The sequence below is a fragment of the Oncorhynchus mykiss genome, chromosome 10 (assembly GCF_057628025.1).
Source record: "Oncorhynchus mykiss isolate SJ-2025 chromosome 10, ASM5762802v1, whole genome shotgun sequence".
Classification (NCBI taxonomy): Eukaryota; Metazoa; Chordata; class Actinopteri; order Salmoniformes; family Salmonidae; genus Oncorhynchus; species Oncorhynchus mykiss.
Window position 1 is genome coordinate 32,404,584 of NC_143031.1, and position 21,042 is coordinate 32,425,625.

The following is a 21,042-nucleotide window of genomic DNA, read 5'->3' on the forward strand; positions in this document are numbered from 1 at the left end:
AACGAGACATTTCACCCTCCGATAACTGTTGCATACTGGGATTTTGACACTGAGCAAGCCAGACAGTTTGGTCTCCTCTGAGGCTCCTGTATCTTGCATCATGGAGTCTGGGTAGTGGCTAGATAGCCTCATAGTTTCACTTCCCCTCTCATCATCATCATCTTCCTCACCGTGTCTCTCAGACCAAAACCCACCCATAGGCTAGCCTGATGACAGGTCTGTTTTGTGCTGTCTTGCCAACTCTTATGGTCATTGTCACGCCATAGGAGTTGGCAAGACAGCACAAACAGATCAGGGACAAGGTTATCCCCGGGCCAGCGGAGAGACAGACTCAGTGAAGAAGTCTATCCGGCCATTTGGGCTCGATAGAGCATGCACTACTGATCAAATGTTTTAGAACACCTACTCATTCAAGGGTTTTTCTTAATTTTTTACTATTTTCTACATTGTAGGATAAATAGTGAAGACATCAAAACTATGAAATAACACATATGGAGTCATGTAGTAACCAAAACGAGTGATAAATAAATAAAAATATATTTTATATTTGAGATTCTTCAAATAGCCACCCTTTGCCTTGATGACAGCTTTGCACACTCTTGGAATTCTCTCAACCAGCTTCACCTGGAATGCTTTTCCAACAGTCTTGAAGGAGTTCTCACATATGCTGAGCACTTGTTGGCTGCTTTTCCTTCACTCTGCGATCCAACTCATCCCAAACCATCTCAGTTTGGTTGAGGTCGGGGCATTGTGGAGGCCAGGTCATCTGATGCAGCACTACAACCACTATCCTTCTTGGTAAAATAACATTTACACAGCCTGGAGGTGTTTTGGGTCATTGTCCTGTTGAAAAACAAATGATAGTCCCACTAAGCCCAAACCAGATGGGATGGCGTATCACTGCAGAATGCTGTGTAGCCAAAATGGTTACCAGCAATGCACCCCCACACCATAACACATCCTCCTCGATGCTTCACGGTGGGAAATACGCGTGGAGATCACCCACATCGCGTCTCTCAAAGACACAGCGGTTGGAACCAAAAATCTCAAATTTGGACTCCAGACCAAAGAACTAATGTTAATTCCTGGTGTTTCTTGGCCCAAGCAAGTCTCTTCTTATTATTGGTGTCCTTTAGGATGGTTTCTTTGCAGCATTTCGACCATGAAGGTCTGATTCACACAGTCTCCTCTGAACAGTTGATGTTGAGATGTGCCTTTTACTTAACCTTTCTAGCGTCTAGCGGAATCCCTCAACAACATTCCGCTAATTCAAAATAAATAAAAAAAAATCAGAAATATGTAACTTTCATACATTAACAAGTACAATACAGCAAATTAAAGATAAACATCTTGTTAATCTACCCATTGTATCCGATTTCAAAAATGCTTTACAGCGAAAGCACAACATAACATATGTTAGGTCATAGCCAAGTCGAAAAAACACACAGGCATTTTTCCAGCCAAAGATAGGAGTCACAAAAAGCAGAAAAAAAGATCAAATTAATCACTAACCTTTGATAATCTTCATCAGGTGACACTCATAGGACATCATGTTACACAATACATGTATGTTTTGTTCGATAATGTGCATATTTATATCCAAAAATCTCAGTTTACATTGGCGCCTTACGTGCAGTAATGTTTTGATTCCAAAACATCCGGTGATTTTGCAGAAATACTCATAATAAACATTGAAAAAAGATACAAGTGTTATTCAGAGAAATAAAGATAGACCTCTCCTTAATGCAAGCGCTGTGTCAGATTTCAAAAAAACTTTACGGAAAAAGCATAATCTGAGAACGGCGCTCAGAACCCAAAACAGCCAGAGGAATTTCCGCCATTTTGGAGTCAACAAAGTTAGAAACAACACCATAAATAGTCACTTACCTTTGATGATCATCATCAGAAGGCACTCCCAGGAATCCCAGTTCGACAATAAATGACTGATTTGTTCCATGAAGTTCCATCATTTATGTCCAAATAGCCACTTGTTGTTAGCGTGTTCAGCCCAGTAATCCATCTTCACGAGGCGCAGGCACTTCATCCAGACAATAACTCAAAAAGTTCCATTACAGTCCTTTAGAAACATGTCAAACGATGTATGGAATCAATCTTTAGGATGTTTTTAACATAAAACATCAATAATGTTCCAACCAGAGAGTTCCTTTGTCTTCAGAAAAGCACTGGAACGAGAGGTAACTCTGTCGGGAGCGCGCGTCACCAAGGCACTCTGCCAGACCACTGACTCAGTGGTCTCATGAGCCCCTCCTTTATAGTAGAATCCTCATTCAAGTTTCTAAAGACGGTTGACATCTAGTGGAAGCCGTAGGAAGTGCAACTTTATCCATATCTCAATGTGTATTTGGTAGGCCAAGCTTTGAAAAACTACAAACCTCAGATGTCTCACTTCCTGGTTGGATTTTTCTCAGGTTTTCGCCTGCCATATGAGTTCTGTTATACTCACAGACATCATTCAAACAGTTTTAGAAACTTCGGAGTGTTTTCTATCCAATACTAATAATAATATGCATATATTAGCATCTGGGACAGAGTAGGAGGTAGTTCACTCTGGGCACGCTATTCATCCAAAAGTGAAAATGCTGCCCCCTATCCCAAAAAGGTTAAACTCTATGAAGCATTTACTTGGGCTGCAATTTCTGAGGCTGGTGACTCTAATAAACGTATCCTCTGCAGCAGAGGTAACTCTGGGTCTTCCATTCCTGCGGCGGTCCTCATGAGAGCCAGTTTCATCATAGCGCTTGATGGTTTTTGCGACTGCACTTCAAGAAACTTTCAGAGTTCTTGAAATGTTCTGCATTGACTGACCTTCATGTCATAAAGTAATGATGGACTGATTTCTTTTTGCTTATTTGAGCTGTTCTTGCCAAAGTATGGACTTGGTCTTTTACCAAATAGGGCTATCTTCTGCATACCACCGCTACCATGTCACAACACAACTGATTGGCTCAAACGCATTATGAAGGAAAGAAATTCCACTAATTAACTTAAGAGTGTGCAAAGCTGTTATCAAGGCAAAGGGTGGCTTTTTGAAAAATCTCAAATCTCAAATAAACAAATCTAAATATAACACTTTTTTGGTTACTACATGATTCCATATGTGTTATTTCATAGTTTTATGTCTTCAACATTATTCTACAATGTACAAAGAAAATAGTAAAAAATAAAGAAGAACCCTTGAATGAGTAGGTGTTCTAAAACTTTTGACCGGTAGTGTAGCTAGGCTGTTTGCTGCATTGGTTTTGTGTGATTGATGCGATGGAACCCCTGACTCCATTGGATCCTGTGGTTGAAGGCATGACGTGTGGGTTAAGAATGTGTGATGGGGCTATTTAGGTGAGGAATGGGACAGAGAGACGGGGAGAAGGGGACATGGACGGAGTGTTGGGAATGGGATGTCCCAGAGGTCTCTACCCCTATAAATCTGTCAGGATGGTCTCCAGGGGTCGGACTCCCTCTCAACACGGGAGAGGAGGAGGAGGGTGAGAGGGAGAGAATAGTGACAGGGATTTTATAGCTGAAGGACAGGTGTATATTGAAATTAATGTGGATGTGTATTATTGTGTAATCATTTGATATATCAGGTTGTATGTAGGCTGTTGTAGCAATCAGTGCTAAAATAAATACTGAAATGCCAGTCCCCTCACTCACACTTTTTCCTAGTAGTGTGTTCTCTGTTTTGTGCCATACACAGATCAAATCAAACTGTATTGGTCACATGTGCCGAGTAGACTTTACCATGAAATGCTGACTTCCAAGCCCTTAATCAACAGTGCAGTTCAAGAAAGAGTTAAGAAAATATTTACCAAATAAACGAAAGTAAAAAATATATAAAAAGTAACACAATAAAATAACAATAACGAGGCCAAATACATAGAGTACCGGTACCGAGTCAATGTCCCTCCAGGTTAGCCGAGGTAATTTGTACATGTAGGTAGGGGTGAAGATAATAAACAGCGAGTAGCAGCAGTGTACAAAAAAACAATTGGAGGGGGGTGTCAATGTAAATAATCTGGTGGCCATTTGATTAATTGTTCAGCAGTCTTATGGCTTGGGGGTAGAAGCTGTTAAGGAGCCTTTTGGTCCCACACACCCTGACTGACCCCACTCTAACCCCCTCAGTTTCCCTTGAGCCTCAAATTTAGCCCCTGGCTTCACCACCTCTAACCTCCAACAGGCATCAGTCATTTATTCCCCATCCTAATGTGATATAAACCACCACCACAACCCCACTACTACAGAAACAAGAAAGATTGTTGGGAAAGGAAAACAGCAGGGCTGTGGCTTTAAAGGAACCAGCGGGGGATGTATGTATTTGTTTCCAGGGATCAAGGAAAAGGACAAATTACCCCTCGTGGGAGATGTACACATCTCCTCCTCTCCTCCTCCTGGCCCAGGAGTCTTCATTACGAGAAGAAGAGACACCTTCTTTTCAACGTGTTAGCACATTCTCAAAACAAGCCCAGGGACCTCAGGGGGGAAGGAAATGGGGAATGGATGGATGGAGAATTGGGAGCTCTCTCTCCATCCATCCATCTATTAAGCCAGTGATGTTTTCTATCTAGAAGGAGCCTCTGTAGAATGGTGATGGCGTGGAGCAGATTGGCGTGGACAATAACATGGATCTGGTCTGAGGATAGACAGACACTGATTGGTGTGAGTTAGGACAAGCTTTATCCACAGTAGACTACAGAAAACGGAACTTTCTGGAATTTTAAGTTGGCCTTGCGGATCCTTTAGAATCAAACATTTTGCGGAGGATTGTGCTTCTTGCTTTATGTCCCCCCTGTATTTAGTACAGTGGGTATTGTGTAGGCTGTGTGTAATGATCTGATAAAGTGTGCTAGTGCAGAAGGAAACGCTTCATCTGGGAAGAATGTATCTTGTGTTCTCCAGCTGACAGATGTCTTGCCCTGTCCCGGCTCTCCAGGAAGCAGCAGTGGTCAATAGTTGTTACTGCAGATAATAGATATTGGCACCCTGGTCTATCTGGTGCCGGTCAGCCATTATCTGACCTGACCCCTAATGATGGTGTCGCATGGGTGCTTAAATCCCTGTTAAACATTCTACTGCTAATGGAGGGGCTCGGTATGGAGCCTGAGAGAGAGGCAGGATGGCTGGGATGCAGGCTGGGGCTCAAGCGTGGTCTGTTCTCTATCTGTAGGCTAGCTCTCTGTTGTATTACTGCTAGGCTGGTCCCCAGGGCCCCTGGTTCTTCCTCTATGAGGCTGGGGCCCCTGGTTCTTCCTCTATGAGGCGGGGGCCCACAGGGACCAGCCTAGCAGTAATACTATAGAGGAAACCACCTCAGAGGCTTCAGCCTGCTATAATGGTGCTCCAGAGGGCTGCCTGCCTGCCTCACAGCCACGGCTCTGGGGAACCAGCCCAATCAACAGCTCTGAAGAGATTTGTGTGTGTGTGTGTGTGTGTGTGTGTGTCCAGAGATAAGTGTTAATTACTGGTTGTGTATGCACTGTCATCCCCTATGAGTCTCTCCGCTCCTGCTCTTGCTCATAGAGAGTTGACTGCTGATGCTACAGCACAATGTCTGTCTGAGTAGGACCCACCGGCCATGCACAAACACTGTAGAGGGGCTCTGTTTAGGTCTTGCATACTGTATATAGTACCATCAATGGACTTTATCAGTGGACTGTCCTGTAGAAATAAGCAGTTTTTGTGTGTATTGTTTTGAGGTACTTACCAGTTATTATTTGTTGGAGTGAGCAGCCTGTGATTCAATATGAACTGTGACTGAAGTACTGACAAGTCCATATATTTGTGTTTCCTCTCCCTGTCAACAGTTCCAGATTTCAGCGTCGATGCGCTGTCCACCAATGACATCCAGGAGCGTGGCGGCCTGGGCCTCCCCAAGGTGTCAGGCCTAGAGCGCAGCCAGGAGAAGAGCCAGGAGAGCTGCAAGGACGTCCCTGTGCCTCCCCCCGCTCCCAGTGCCCCCAAGCAGCCGCTACCCCCGCAGCCCTATACGTCTGGCCGCCCTCGGCCCCTGCCTCTGTCCCTACCCACCTCCCAGGCCCAGCCCTCTCTCCCCGGCCCCCTTCTGGCACAGGCCCCGGTCCACCAGCCCCCACGCTCAGAGGCTTCTCTCAGGCCTCAGATCCCCGCAGCCCTGCCTCTCGCTCAGGGACCAGAGCCTTCGCAGGCCCCCCCGCCCAGGCCCCAGCACCAGCCTGAGTCCCTGTCCCGGCCCCAGCGCCAGCCTGAGCCACTGTCCCACCCCCGGCCTCCGCCCAGTCTGCACCCACACCCCGCCCTACTGTCCCACCACCCCAGCCAGAGCCAGGCCGGGCCTCAACGCCTCCCCTCACACTGTGGGGCCCACCCTCGCCCCCTATCTGCCTACAGCAGCAGCCTTAGCCTTAACGGCCTCAGGTGAGTCCCAACACACTCTGTTTACACCAAGATATGTAGGCCTGTTTAAGCTCCAGTAAATTGATGTAATCTTTTGTTTGTGTGCGGTTTTGATATTGAGTAATGTAACGGGAAGACCCTTTCAGACCCTCTTAAAGTATTCAAACTCTGATCTTATATCAGCATATAAATGATTGGCAAGAACAAGCCTTGAATTAGCATTGAGGTGAAACCCCCCTAGCCAGACAACATCACTGATTCTCACCAGGGTGGGAAAACCACCGCCAGTCCAGCTGAGCGATAAGTGCCTTGGATTGTTTAACCACCCACATTGTCATCTGCTGCTAAGGAGCCTCCAGCTCTCTACCCATCTCTATTAATCAGCTAGCTGTTCCATTACCGATAGTCGAGCACTGAGCATTAATTCAGAGCTCCAGGATAGCTCCCCCAGAGTCCCAGTTAGCCCCAGTCCCAGGGAAGGCTCTCCCTCTGAGGGAGGAGCTGGCTCTGTGTCTGACTCCCTCTGCCAGAGTGCCAGTGTGTCAGTCAGTGTGCCAACGGATCTGGCAGACTGTGAATAATCACGGGGTGGTTACAGAGACAGGCGGCAGCTGCAAATGAGCTTTGGGGCTTAGCTTGTTAAGTTACTGCTACATGACTCTGAGTCTCAGAGAGACAAATCCACACACACAACACAAGGCTCGCTGCCTTCCTTTTTTCTGCATGTACCTCTGGAGCTGCTTAACTACAGAAATGTTTGAACACAGATGCTGTTCTATAATGTTTGCCAGTGATGGTCATTGGCATCTGAGGGTGTTTTGAAGGTAAAGTTTTGATACATCCTGAGATTCAGAGAAAAGTCTCTTGAGGGAAATGCGATGTAAAACCTTTCTGTCAGAGCGTATCTACTATGTGCGTACATGTGGGGAAGCTGATTTAGATGGGAATGTAAAAAACAAAATCCCTCTTTCTCTCTGTCCCCTTGTCCGTCCTATCTCTCTAGCAGCAGTCGGAGTAGTACCCCGGGCGGTACCAAGCCCCACGGCCCTGCTGGTCCGTCCCCACACCTACCCCATCTCCCACCATCCGGTTCCGCCACTGCAGCCACGGCCTTCCCCCTGCCTCACCCAGCCAATCAGATCGCTCCCCACGGTTTCCCCCCCGCCCTGCAGTCCTCGCCACACCCCCACCACCCCAATATGTTTGCGCCTCCACCAGCCTTGCCCCCACCTCCGCCACTGACGTCTAGCACCCTGCCAGTCCCCGGAGGACACCCCGCCGCTGGGACGCCCTATTCAGGTAGGCACATATACCAGGCTGCCCCCATGTGGACAGGCAGGAGAACTGCACCACAACAGCAGCTGTCGCAATACACAGACAGCGAAGAGCAAAGCTGTACATTCTCATGGCTGTTGTGGCAGAAGCCAGGTCGTCTGTGGCGTGAGAGAGGTGCGTGTGGAGCCCTAGACGTATTGAACTGTGACAGGGAGCGAGACAGAGACTTACATAATGTTACCTTTGTGCTAATTTATAGAGACTGACAGGTAAGGATTCCACACATAGCTGCACTATGTGCCGTCTATGTTTGTCTATAATGGTGCAGTAGGTGCAGACAGGTGTCCTGTCCTTCCCTCGGTCAAGATTCTGTTGTGTTTGATTGGTTGATCACTCAAACAACACACACTTTTTCCCCCCAATCAGCCCATGTGATGAATGCCCTCTCCTGTCGTGCCACTTGTGATCTAGCTTAATGTCAGGGTCTCACTGAAAGGGAGTATTATCATGGTTTAATAAAACTATGGGTAATTCTCATTTTCACAAGGCAATGTGTTCATCTCACAGAAATCTATTCAGTCAAAACAGCATAATGAACTCTGCTGTATATTGTTCAGATTCTAATGAAACTTTTATGAAGAAACAAATAAAATGTCCCTCATCTCAGTAAGAGCTAGAAATAAATGTATGAAATGGTGCATTATATTACAGTGGAATACAAATTATTTGGTTACTCTGGAGAAAATACAATTTCTCGGGCCAATTTACTCAATTTGGATGGATATAAAATGCATTTCTCTATTTCTCCTCAAGCCGTTGTTTGCCAGTCAGTTGATCAACAGCTCCGTTCTAAAATGGTTTTTGAGGTATTCATGTAATTGCAATAAAGGTGCTGACTCTTGGAGCAGCAGGCACCATTCAGGGATGCCCTGTGTGACTCCCATAGTAAAGAGAATACCTGAACTTTGGTTCTCTATCTTGGTTTTAATGTGATATGTGACTAACACTATACATCCTCTGTAAGGGTTGTTACTCTGATCATGAAGTACTGTACCTCTATAGATGTTGTTACTCTGATCATGAAGTACTGTACCTCTATAGATGTTGTTACTCTGATCATGAAGTACTGTACCTTTATAGATGTTGTTACTCTGATTATGAAGTACTGTACCTCTATAGATGTTGTTACTCTGATCATGAAGTACTGTACCTCTATAGATGTTGTTACTCTGATCATGAAGTACTGTACCTCTATAGATGTTGTTACTCTGATCATGAAGTACTGTACCTCTATAGATGTTGTTACTCTGACAATGAAGTTCTGTACCTCTATAGATGTTGTTACTCTGATCATGAAGTACTGTACCTCTATAGATGTTGTTACTCTGATCATGAAGTACTGTACCTTTATAGATGTTGTTACTCTGATTATGAAGTACTGTACCTCTATAGATGTTGTTACTCTCACACAAAACCGATCAAGCACAGACACTTTGACTATCACGTCTTGTCTTACTCTGCTATTCTTAGACAAAACAGATCCAGTGTGGACAAACGGACACTGGTCCTGACCGTGAGTGTCATCTTTCCTCCTCTCTTCCTCTTCTCTACCTCTCCTTTCTCTCTCCTCCAGAACAAGACCTGCTGCGCCAGGAGCTCAACAACCGTTTCCTCGCCTCGCAGAGCGCCGACCGCGGGGCCTCCCTGGGCCCGCCCCCGTACCTGCGCACCGAGCACCACCAACACCAGCACCAGCATCAGCACCAACACACGCACCAGCACACCCACCAGCACACCTTCACCCCCTTCTCCCACGCCATCATGCCTACCCCTGCACCCCCCATGGTGCGTACCCCAGCCAGAAATGTGAGGATAAGTAGAACACCACTCCTGGGAGGGCAGAGGGGGTTGGTGGTTTTGGACTGGAAGGGGAGGTGGACTGGGGGGTAAGGGGTGTGGATAATGATAATAATGTTTAATTATGGTTTATTTTATTAAGCATTTACAGCAAAAATCTCCAAAAAGGTTTTTGTTGTACATACAGAAACAGTAGGGTGGAATGGATAGTGTTTTTGAATGTGAGTGTTTTAATACAGTATTGGTGATCCTATAGTACTATAAGGCAGTTCCAGTCTTGCTGGAGGGAAACAGGGGTTTTCTGTGGCGTGTCTCTCAATGATGACCCATCTGTTTCTGCGTTTTTTACCACAGTGATACCTTTCTTCTCCCCAATTTTTGTGTGTGTTTTCTCTGGCATATTTCGGGCACCCCAAACTGGAATGGAGCTATTTTTAAACTAGCATTAACATGCTGTTAGTTTGAGGCCACAGGCACTGTGTGGCTGTCCCTCTGAAACAGGCCTGCTCACCAGCCCTCTCTCTAACACATACACGCACGCACACACGTACACACATACACACACACAGACACACCGTGGCCCCAGACAATGCACACACACACACTCTCACATAGGCCTACTGTAACCACTGAGTATTTTACATTGCTCTGAAGATTTTCCTCAAAGGCGGAATGGCTAGCGCTCTGACAGCTAATGAGGACATAAAAGTGTTTTTACGGCCGCAGTGTTTAAACTTAACTGGGGGAAATGTTCTCCCTGGGTCCACATTAAACCACTTAAACCTCCCTAAATTAAACACAGAAATACAGAGAGCTGGATAGTTTATGAGCTCTTCAGTCACTCACAAAATGGGAGGGTGAAAAGCAGGGAAAGGACTCTTCAGGCAGAGGATAACGATGTGGCCAAATGGCTCCTCTGTCTTCTTGATTCACTAAATAGCCCAGTCTTTCATGTCGATAATTAAGCTTCTGTTGAGCTGCTGCGATATTCTTTCAGATGTACATTGTGTGACTCCTGAAATGTCCTAAAAAGGGGACATTATGTAGTCACTCAACTCTCTATGTTAGTTAGCACGTACAGTGCCTTGCAAAAGTATTCACCCAACTTGGTGTTTTTCCTATTTTGTTACATTACAACCTGTAATTTAAATAGATTTTTATTATGATTCCATCTAATGGACATACACAAAATAGTCCAAATTGGTGAAGTGAAATTTAAAAAATTACTTGTTTCAAAAAATTCAAAAAAATGTCAATGGAAAAGTGGTGTGTGCATATTTATTCACCCCTTGCTATGAAGCCCCTAAATAAGATCTGGTGCAACCAATTACCTTCAGAAGTCACATAATTAGTTAAATCATGTCCACCTGTGTTCAATCTAAGTGTCACATGATCTCAGTATATATACACCTGTTCTGAAATGCCCCAGAGTCTGCAACACCACTAATCAATGGGCACCACCAAGCAAGCGGCACCATGAAGACCGAGGAGCTCTCCAAACAGGTCAGGGACAAAGTTGTGGAGAAGTACAGATCAGGGTTGGGTTGTAAAAAATAGAAACTTTGAACATCCCACGGAGCACCATTAAATCTATTATTTAAAAATGGAAAGAATATGGCACCACAACAAACCTGCCAAGAGAGGGACGCCCACCAAAACTCACAGACCTGGCAAGGAGGGCATTAATCAGAGAGGCAACAAAGAGATCAAAGATAACCCTGAAGGAGCTGCAAAGCTCCACAGCAGAGATTGGAGTATCTGTCCATAGGACCACTTTAAGCCGTACACTCCACAGAGCTGGGCTTTATGGTGTTCGCCAAAAGGCATGTGGGAGACTCCCCAAACATATGGAAGAAAGTACTCTGTTCAGATGAGACCATAAAGGAAAACGCTATGTCTGACGCAAACCCAAAACCTTCCATCACCCCGAGAATACCATCCCCACAGTGAGGCATGGTGGTGGCAGCATCATGCTGTGGGGATGTTTTTCATCGGCAGGGACTGGGAAACTGGTCAGAATTGAAGGAATGATGGATGGCGCTAAATGCAGGGAAATTCTTGGGGAAACCTGTTTCAGTCTTCCAGAGATTTGAGACTGGGACGGAGGTTCACCTTCCAGCAGGACAATGACCCTAAGCATACTGCTAAAGCAACACTCAAGTGGGAAATATTTAAATGTCTTGGAATGGCCTAGTCAAAGCCCAGACCTCAATCCAATTGAGAATCTGTGGTATGACTTAAAGATTGCTGTTCACTAGCAGAACCCATCCAACTTGAAGGAGCTGGAGCAATTGAAGAATGGGCAAAAATCCCAGTGGCTAGATGTGTCAAGCTTATAGAGACATACCCCAAGAGACTTGCAGCTGTAATTGCTGCAAAAGGTGGCTCTACAAAGTATTGACTTTGGGGGGGTGAATAGTTATGCACACTCAAGTTTTCTGTTTTTTTGTCTTATTTCTTGTTTGATTCACAATAAAAAATATTTTGCATCTTCAAAGTGGTAGGCATGTTGTGTAAATCAAATTATACAAACCCCCCAAAAATACATTTTAAATTCCAGATTGTAAGGCAACAAAATAGGAAAAATGCCAAAGGGGGTGAATAGTTTTGCAAGCCACTGTATCCTCTCTGTATCATCCTTGTTCTTAGTTCTGTTTATTTCATTCCTTCTACAGTTTGAAAAATTCCCAACAAAAGTTGACCCTTTCTACAGACACAGCGTGAGTTTCTCTTTGTGTTTGTGGGGCAGTTTGTGCATTCTTCACCCATCCAGCCATGCTAGTCCATGTTGTAGCTGTGTGTGTATTTGTACAATAGCTCCCATGCCATCCCCCTCAGCTTCTGCTCTGAGAGAATACAGCGTCCTGTCTGTCCACAGATGAAGACTGGGCAGATGCTCTATCTATGTCTTTCCCATCACAAATGTCTGTCTGCTAACACAACTGTCTGCTTGCTCATTCATTCACTACTGTGGAACCTGGCTGAAGCATTTCAACCCCCTTCCTACTCAAGTGAATCGAACAAATTATCAATTGAGTTCAGTGGCTCTATCAAGTGTGTGTGTGGTATGTGTGTGGTATGTGAGTGTGTGTGTGGTATGCAAGTGTGTGTGTGGTATGTGAGTGTGTGTGTGGTATGTGTGTGGTATGTGAGTGTGTGAGTGGTATGTGAGTGTATGTGTGGTATGTGAGTGTGTGTGTGGTATGTGAGTGGTATGTGAGTGTGTGTGTGGTATGTGAATGTGTGTGTGGTATGTGAGTGTGTGTGGTATGTGAGTGGTATGTGAGTGTGTGTGTGGTATGTGAGTGGTATGTGAGTGTGTGTGTGGTATGTGAGTGGTATGTGAGTGTGTGTGTGGTATGTGAGTATGTGAGTGGTATGTGAGTGTGTGTGTGGTATGTGATTGGTATGTGAGTGTGTGTGGTATGTGAGTGTGTGTGTGGTATGTGATTGGTATGTGAGTGGTATGTGAGTGTGTGTGTGGTATGTGAGTGTGTGTGTGGTATGTGAGTGTGTGTGTGTGGTATGTGAGTCTGTGTGTGGTATGTGAGTGGTATGTGAGTCTGTGTGTGGTATGTGAGTGGTATGTGAGTGTGTGTGTGTGGTATGTGAGTGTGTGTGTGTGGTATGTGAGTGTGTGTGTGTGGTATGTGAGTGTGTGTGTGGTATGTGAGTCTGTGTGTGGTATGTGAGTGTGTGTGGTATGTGAGTGTGTGTGTGGTATGTGAGTGTGTGTGTGTGGTATGTGAGTGGTATGTGAGTGTGTGTGTGGTATGTGAGTCTGTGTGTGGTATGTGAGTGTGTGTGTGGTATGTGAGTGTGTGTGTGGTATGTGAGTGTGTGTGTGGTATGTGTGGTATGTGAGTGTGTGTGTGGTATGTGAGTGGTATGTGAGTGTGTGTGTGGTATGTGAGTCTGTGTGTGGTATGTGAGTGGTATGTGAGTGTGTGTGTGGTATGTGAGTCTGTGTGTGGTATGTGAGTGTGTGTGTGGTATGTGAGTGTGTGTGGTATGTGAGTGTGTGTGTGTGGTATGTGAGTGTGTGTGTGTGTGGTATGTGAGTGGTATGTGAGTGTGTGTGTGGTATGTGTGGTATGTGAGTGTGTGTGTGGTATGTGAGTGGTATGTGAGTGTGTGTGTGGTATGTGAGTCTGTGTGTGGTATGTGAGTGGTATGTGAGTGTGTGCCGCTGTATGCTTTGTCTCTACCACTTAACCTCTGCCTTCATTTACTGCTCTGCTATTCAGAGGCATTCACCTGTTTCCCACGTTGTGAATCAGAGTAGCAATTACATGTTCGTCAGAGTTTGGTCTTAATTCATCTCACTGCTATCAGCACAGTTAGGTGGGCTAACCCCTATTTAAAATGAATGAATTAATGTGTCAACAGAGAGACACTGGTTGTGATTACATAGGAGTATTCTTTCTGGTGAGAGTTCCTTTTAACTGTCCACACTCACAGAGAAAGACTATAGCAGTAAATGGGTTTTAGCGGCTAACAAGTAATTCATAGGTTATTAGTGTGTAATTTCAATGTTAGGGCTTAGTAAATACCTGGTGATTTCAGTAGAATAAACAAGTGTGACCATTTTAGTTTTGCTGAACACTTTGAGGCACTAAGATCAGTGACAGTTGTAGCTACCTGACTTACGGCGGTTTGGATGTTTACCCCTAGTGATGCTGGTGTTGTTCCTTCCACCCCGCCCACCCTGTACCCTGTCATGTCATCCTGGCCCCTCTCTCCTTCATCTCACTGTTCATACAGCTGCTGTCCTTCCCTGTCTGAACAACACAACACTCCACCCATCATCACTCCTCTCTCTGTTCCTTCTCTTCTTTTCTCAGCTGTTCCACTCCTACCCCCCGGGCGTGTCCGGCATTCCACCGGTGATCCCTCCAACCGGGCCCTTTGGCTCGCTGCAGGGGGCCTTCCAGCCCAAGGTAGGGCCACAGCCCAACACCACACACACACACAGTTGGTGAACCTGATAAACACACCTTCAGTGTAGTGTGCTCTCTGAAGACCAACACACAGCTAAACATACAGTACGTTATCAGAATAGGGAGTGAACTTGAAAAACATGTGCATGCACACACTGAAGACAGAGACGATGCTCCCCATACCTCCTCTCACAATGAGCTCTCTCTGTGTTCTGCAGACTTCTAACCCACTGGATGTGGCCTCAAGACCTGGAGCAGTCCCACACACACTCTTACAGAAGGACCCCAGGGTAAGCACCCTAGCTGGACATACTCAATAAGGAAGCCATGCATAGTTGCTAATTAGGAACGCCTGAATGACACACATTAAAGTAACTGAGCCATCTCTCTCTCTCTTTCTCCTCTAGCTAACGGATCCGTTTCGGCCCATTCTCAGGGTAAGAATGTTAATAGCTGTAGTTGTTTCTCCCCTAACTTCCTTCCCCTAATATGTTTATTGCAGTAAAATGTTGTTGTTTGCACAACCAAGTTAGTGAACAAACTGGACAAAGATTAAACCTTGTCCTGGACAAATAAAAATGTCCCTAATGCATATACAGTCCTTGAGAATCCTACATTTAAGGTTAACCATATCAGCTGGCTTTGTGTTTTGTGCAGAAACCAGGGAAGTGGTGTGCCATGCATGTCCATATGGCCTGGCAGATCTACCACCACCAACAGAAAGTCAAGGTGAGACCTCCCCTTTGCACTTCCTTCCACTCAGACTATAGAGAAACACTGTCTAATGTGCTTCATTATAGTGTGGTTCTCTAAACCCCAATGTTTTATCATCTAAGACCCAGTCTAGTTGAGGTAGTAGTGTAATCCAGCTCCTCTCCTGGAGAGAGACAGTATAGAGAGAGAGAGAGACAGTATAGAGAGAGAGAGATAGGAGAGAGAGACAGTATAGAGAGAGAGACAGTATAGAGAGACAGTATAGAGAGAGAGAGACAGTATAGAGAGAGAGAGAGAGAGACAGTGAGAGAGAGAGACAGTATAGAGAGAGAGAGAGAAGAGAGAGACAGTATAGAGAGACAGAGAGAGAGAAGAGAGACAGTATAGAGAGAGAGAGATAGGAGAGAGAGACAGTATAGAGAGAGAGACAGTATAGAGAGACAGTATAGAGAGAGAGAGACAGTATAGAGAGACAGTATAGAGAGAGAGAGTCCCATAGAGAATCTTATAAGAGGACTGCCATCTTGTGTTACTTTCACTGATGTAGTGGAGGGTAAGTGTTTACAACCCTTTTGCAGAGAAATGCACTAAAAATATAGGGGGCGTTACTTTAATCACCGCGATCGGCGCTCAGCGTTTACCCACCTATTTTTTATTTCCTCTACATTACTGGGTACCTTCATGCCTTAGCCCACAAATAACCAACAAAACCCTTTTTACAGTTTGTATCCTTGCTGATCCTGCAGCGTTGGTGGTGTGTTTTTCATGTGCTGTTTCCTCCTGTCTGGCGTCTTCCAGCAGCAGATGCAGGTCGACCCGCACAAGCTGGACTTCGGGCTCAAGCCGGAGTTCCTGAGTCGACCCCCCGGCCCCAGCCTCTTTGGCGCGATGCACCACCACCACGACTTAGCACGTCCCGCCACACTCTTCTCAGCAGCAGGTGAGTGTGGGTTGGTTAGTGCCCTTGGTAGAAGATGATTGACGCCAAAGAAATTCGATTTTTAGAAGGGAAAAGCCGTTCAGACCAGGGAAATTTGACTGGAACACTCATTGGTCATTGTATTTCTATGATTGACACACTACTTCCAGGACCTCTTCTCCAAAGGAGATCAATCCTTCTGGACCCATAGAGTGGTCTATTTTTAGCAGAGTGTCGAGGCAGCGCACAGGTCTCCACCTGGGTTATAGATTACATGCTAAGATCAATGCTCTTGCCTCTTAAAAGGAAAGAATACTGTTTCTCAGTTTAAAATCCTTATGGAAGATGTGTTACATAAACTCTCTTTTCCATGTCAGGTTCTACACACCCGTCAGCCGGACCGTTCGGCCACCCTCCCCACCACCCCGGCAACTTCCTCACCCCTGCACCTCACTTAGGTAAGACACAGCACGCACAGCGCACCTAGTCACGTCAAATGCACATCAATTGATCCTTGTCTCACTGAGGCTGTATGGAGAGCTAACAAGTACAGTATGTCTGTGTCAGAAGCTGGTTGACCCAGTACAGGAGCAATTTAGATAATGTGCTGACTGTGTTCTCTCTCTCTCTCTTAGAGCCATTCAGTAGGCCTCCCTCGTTTGGAGGTCTCTCATCTCTCAGCACAGCAGCCTTCGGTGGGCTTGGAAACCCAGCACTAAGTGAGTTTCATTTCCATGACAACATCATGTATTTGACAACCAAACATTTGAGGATTTCCTGTTAGATTATAAAAATGTATGTTGCATGAAGTTATCAAATTCTAACATTAGACTTGACTGACCGCCACACCAGCGAGATATGCTTTTAACTTGCGTTTTGGTATTTTCTTCTTTCCGTATGTTGAATCTCTAACAGCGCCTAACTCTGTGTTTGGCCATAAAGACAACCCCAATGCACAGCAGCACTTCAACAACAACCACGAGCCATGGAACCGGCTGCACCGCACACCACCCTCCTTCCCCACCCCTCCGCCTTGGCTCAAACCTGCCGACTCGGAGAGGAGCGCCTCAGTCAGCTCCCATGAGAGAGACAGAGACTCAGACAAGCGAGACACGTCCTCCATCAACAAAGACGACAAGGAGAGGTGGGTGTAATGGAGGGGTTTTACCTGTAGCAGTCACACCAGCAGAATGTCAGAAGTTGTAAAGCTTTGTCATGGCTGAGACTATTTTATTTGAGAGTTTAATAGATGTCGATGTTTTAGGGGACTTGTGCCAACTCAATGTACCCTAAAATTAAACCACTGACAAACACTGAAATAGTGGTACAAATGTTACATTTCCTTAATCTTTAAAGCCCATTGTTTTGTGTCCATCCAGGGAAGCCATGGAGAAGCGTCACCAGAGTCATCCGTCCCCAGTCCCCATTAACCCTATCAGCCAACTGGGTCACAGCCGTCCCCCAGAGCCCCAAAAGAACCACCTGCCCCCCAGTGAACCCCCCAGGGACAAGGACAAGCCCAAAGACCGAGACAGGGAGCGGGAGCACCCCGACTCCTGGAAGCTCAACGGCACAGACGAGCACAAACTCAAAGAGAATCACCACAGCGACAAGGACACAACGCCAATCATCCACGACGGGCGGGTGACTGAGGACAAGGCCAACGGTAGAGGAACGACCTCACCCTACATCCGCCAGACCAGCCTGGACCGGCCCAACGGGGGGCTGGGGAGGGGGGAGAGGGAGGCCCTGATGGAGAAGAAGGGAGAGCTGCCTTCTCTCTACGAGCACCACAAGAAGAACAACAATGAGGTGAAGGTAAAGGAGGAGAGGAAAGAGGAGCAGGACAGCCCTACGGACAGGGACAGACCCCCCTCTCACCCTCACCTCCACCTGCCCCAGGTGCCCCTCACGCCCAGCCTCCACACCCACCACCACCCCCCTTCCTCCATGGCGATGCCCATGGGCATGGCGGGTGTCCACCCAATGAACAACATCAGTGGCCTGGAGAGGACTCGAATGGTGGCCCCCTTCTTGGGCATCAGCCCAATTCCGGGGGCAGAGAGGTTCCCCTACCCAGCCTTCCACTGGGACCCCATGAGGGACCCCTACAGGGGCCTAGACATCCACAGACGGGACCCTCTGGCCAGGGACCTGCTGCTGAGAAACGACCCCCTGCATCGGCTGGCCGGGCAGCGCCTCTACGAGGCAGAACGCTCCTACAGGGACCGAGAAGCTCATGACTTTAACCGCGACCACCACCACCCTCTAGCCCTGGAGCAGCGCCGGGAGCAGGAGGCCCGGGCACACTTAGAGGAGCGTGAGCGGTTGCACATGCTCAGAGAAGACTACGAGCACGGCCGTCTGCATGCCGCCATGCACCACCCGGCCCTGGACGGCCACCTGCCACACCACCACGCTGGCCTCATGGTCCCCGGATTACCCAGCATGCACTACCCCAGGGTCAGCCCTTCGGCCGCCGCTGCAGCTCACGCCGCTCACCAGAACGGTATCCTGAACAAAACCCCGCCCACAGCCTCCCTGAGTGCCCCGCCCCCCCTCATCCCCACGCTGGGTGCCAGGCCTGGCTCCCCCAGACGGACTACGCCCCTCACCACAGACATCAGAGACAGACCATCAGCACACAACCACAAAGACATAGAGGCACGGTGAGCAGAGTGGGGCGCAATCCTCACCCTGGATTGGAGGCAGACTACAGGCATACTCTGCCCTGTGCCTCACACCAAGCACTTAGCTTTGGGAACAGAAGACTGTACCATAGCTGTGAATAATATGTGGGGGAGAACACCCACAGATTATGTTTTTGTAAAAAAATTAAAAAGTTGTGTGTGGGGGGGTTGCTCCAGTTTGCTCCTGCTTTTTGTGTGTATTCTTTCTCTTGTACAGAACGTGTCCTGGACTACCCTGAAGGTGTGTAGGGCAATGGAAACGGCACCCTCACAAAGACATTTTGGAATGTACAGGTACTTCAATGCATTGACAGGCAGCAAAGTGTGTAGATATGTGTACAGTCGACATGCTCACTCCTTAAGGAACAAATCATGGTACAAATATGCAAAAGGGTGTTTTGAAAGCTTTACTTTGAACAAATGTAAATAGAGGACTATTATTAATGAGGAGGAAGTTCAGAATGTGCTTTTTGCTGATTGGTTTTAGCTTGACGCAGCTGAAAAGGTTAACATTGTACCACCATGCCCCACATTCAACTATGCAACAAATGTCTTGGCTTCTACTCTGAAAGCCAGCCTGGTCACCATCCCAACGGACTCTGACAAAACTGTATTCTCTCCACAACCTAGACCTCACAAACCCACAGTACTCATAGAAAATGTGCAAACGTTAAACAATTTTCTTAAATATGATACAAAAGTGTGGTAACAATCCTTAAAATTTATATTATAAAGCTATTCATTTTGTAGAGGAATTCCAATGCCTGAAGTCACAGTGGTTCCCAACTTTTTTCCCTTACTGTACCACCAAGTGAATTTTGCTCTGCCCGGAGTACCCCCTCATGTGCATTTTACCAGTAAGCCTACGGTCTAAAGAGTCTTCACAAGTACCCACTGGATAGGCCAAGTATCCCCTGGATAGGCCAAGTATCCCCAGGGGTCGTAGTATGTCTGGTTGGGAACCACTGACCTAACAGAAAGGTTGATAGAAAGTGAGAGGGATCACTTACTCCAACAACTCAACTCCTACCACCATTCTTGTTTTGGAGAGAATACAGCACATTTACAAAAAGACCCCACATTTTCCCCTCTGAAGGAGTGTACAGTATGTGTTTGGAAATAAGTTATGTTGGTCTAACAGTGTATTAAAGTGCTATCCTAAGCTGTTGTATCTACAAAAATAAAAAATAAAGACAAAAAAGCCCGTCTAAACTATGGACAGTTTGTTTCTAAAGAGCAGATATCTATTTTAGTAGTCCACTGAAGGTTTAGTTGTGCGCTTCAAAAACTCTGTGAGAGCCAGATGTTGTGCAGTGTTTTTTTTAACCCACATTAAAAATGTCCACTGGAGCCGTAGTGGTTAGTCAATGCATATTGCAAAGAGATTGTAAACAAGAAAAACAATTTTGCTGTTTATCATGTATGTAAAAAAAAAAAAAACTGTCTTTCTAGATGAGAAACAAAACAAAACAAACGATGCGACTGAATCTTCAGCATGCTCCTCATTTAAACGTGTGTTATGTAAATTGTGCCATGTTATTAAAAAATGTGAACTAAAAATGTCTACTGGCTTTTTTATGACCATGAGAGGAAAACAATGGCGGTTCCCGGATATTACTAGACCAACTCATAAATCTACCTGTGCCGGGGCAGACGTCAGACTCAAGGGCATGATGGAGAGCACTGAAAATCCATCAATATCTCCATCACTCTAAATAAGCAATTACTCACAGTACTGTATGGTATTCACATTTCCTGAAGTGAATTACGACTTTTTGATAGATATCTATAGCCAATAATCTCTTATTCATTAATATGGTGGTAGCAGGTAGCCTAGCGATTAATAGCGTTGGGCCAGTCAGGTCATTGTTTCGGCTCCCCAAGCCGACTTGTGAAAAATGGGTCTATGTGCACTTGAACAAGGCACTGAACCCTAGTTGCTCTGGATAAGAGCATGTACAAAAATGTATTGACCTGTGATTGCCCAGTTGTTTTGATGACACCAGATTTGAGCTGTGAATTTCCACACTGTTATCATCACCCTCAACTCAAATGTGTTTTTTCTCAGCAGAGGGCGCTACCCGTTGTAAGCCTCTATACAGGCCAGGATTCATTTAAATGTGCATTGTTGATAAGTAAGTATTATCGTGGTTGTTTTGGCGGTGTCGGGGTGGTCCACAAGCAACTTCTTGCGTTACCTTATCGCAGACACTGCCATTGGATGCAACGAAACTGCACCCGACTGTACAAAACGACAAAT

General features: G+C 46.1%; 1 protein-coding gene across 31 annotated transcripts in view; it reads left to right on the forward strand.

Annotated features, from left to right (window-relative positions):
- LOC110533651 (activator of transcription and developmental regulator AUTS2) overlaps positions 1-20,342 on the forward strand; it is a 462,000-nt gene extending 441,658 nt beyond the window's left edge. For 5 of the 31 annotated variants that reach the window (XM_021618068.3, XM_021618076.3, XM_090186364.1 and 2 more), the window contains 13 exons: positions 5,820-6,408; positions 7,391-7,686; positions 9,296-9,528; positions 12,195-12,239; positions 14,364-14,459; positions 14,678-14,749; positions 14,867-14,896; positions 15,117-15,188; positions 15,972-16,113; positions 16,470-16,550; positions 16,728-16,811; positions 16,996-17,236; positions 17,472-20,342. In XM_021618068.3, the coding sequence (XP_021473743.3) occupies positions 5,820-6,408; positions 7,391-7,686; positions 9,296-9,528; positions 12,195-12,239; positions 14,364-14,459; positions 14,678-14,749; positions 14,867-14,896; positions 15,117-15,188; positions 15,972-16,113; positions 16,470-16,550; positions 16,728-16,811; positions 16,996-17,236; positions 17,472-18,765 (3,275 nt within the window). In that variant the 3' untranslated portion in view covers positions 18,766-20,342. The remainder of the gene's footprint in view (positions 1-5,819; positions 6,409-7,390; positions 7,687-9,295; positions 9,529-12,194; positions 12,240-14,363; positions 14,460-14,677; positions 14,750-14,866; positions 14,897-15,116; positions 15,189-15,971; positions 16,114-16,469; positions 16,551-16,727; positions 16,812-16,995; positions 17,237-17,471) is intronic. The other 26 variants (XM_021618069.3, XM_090186362.1, XM_090186363.1 and 23 more) reach the window with 13 other exon arrangements.
- The last annotated feature ends 700 nt before the right edge of the window (positions 20,343-21,042 follow it).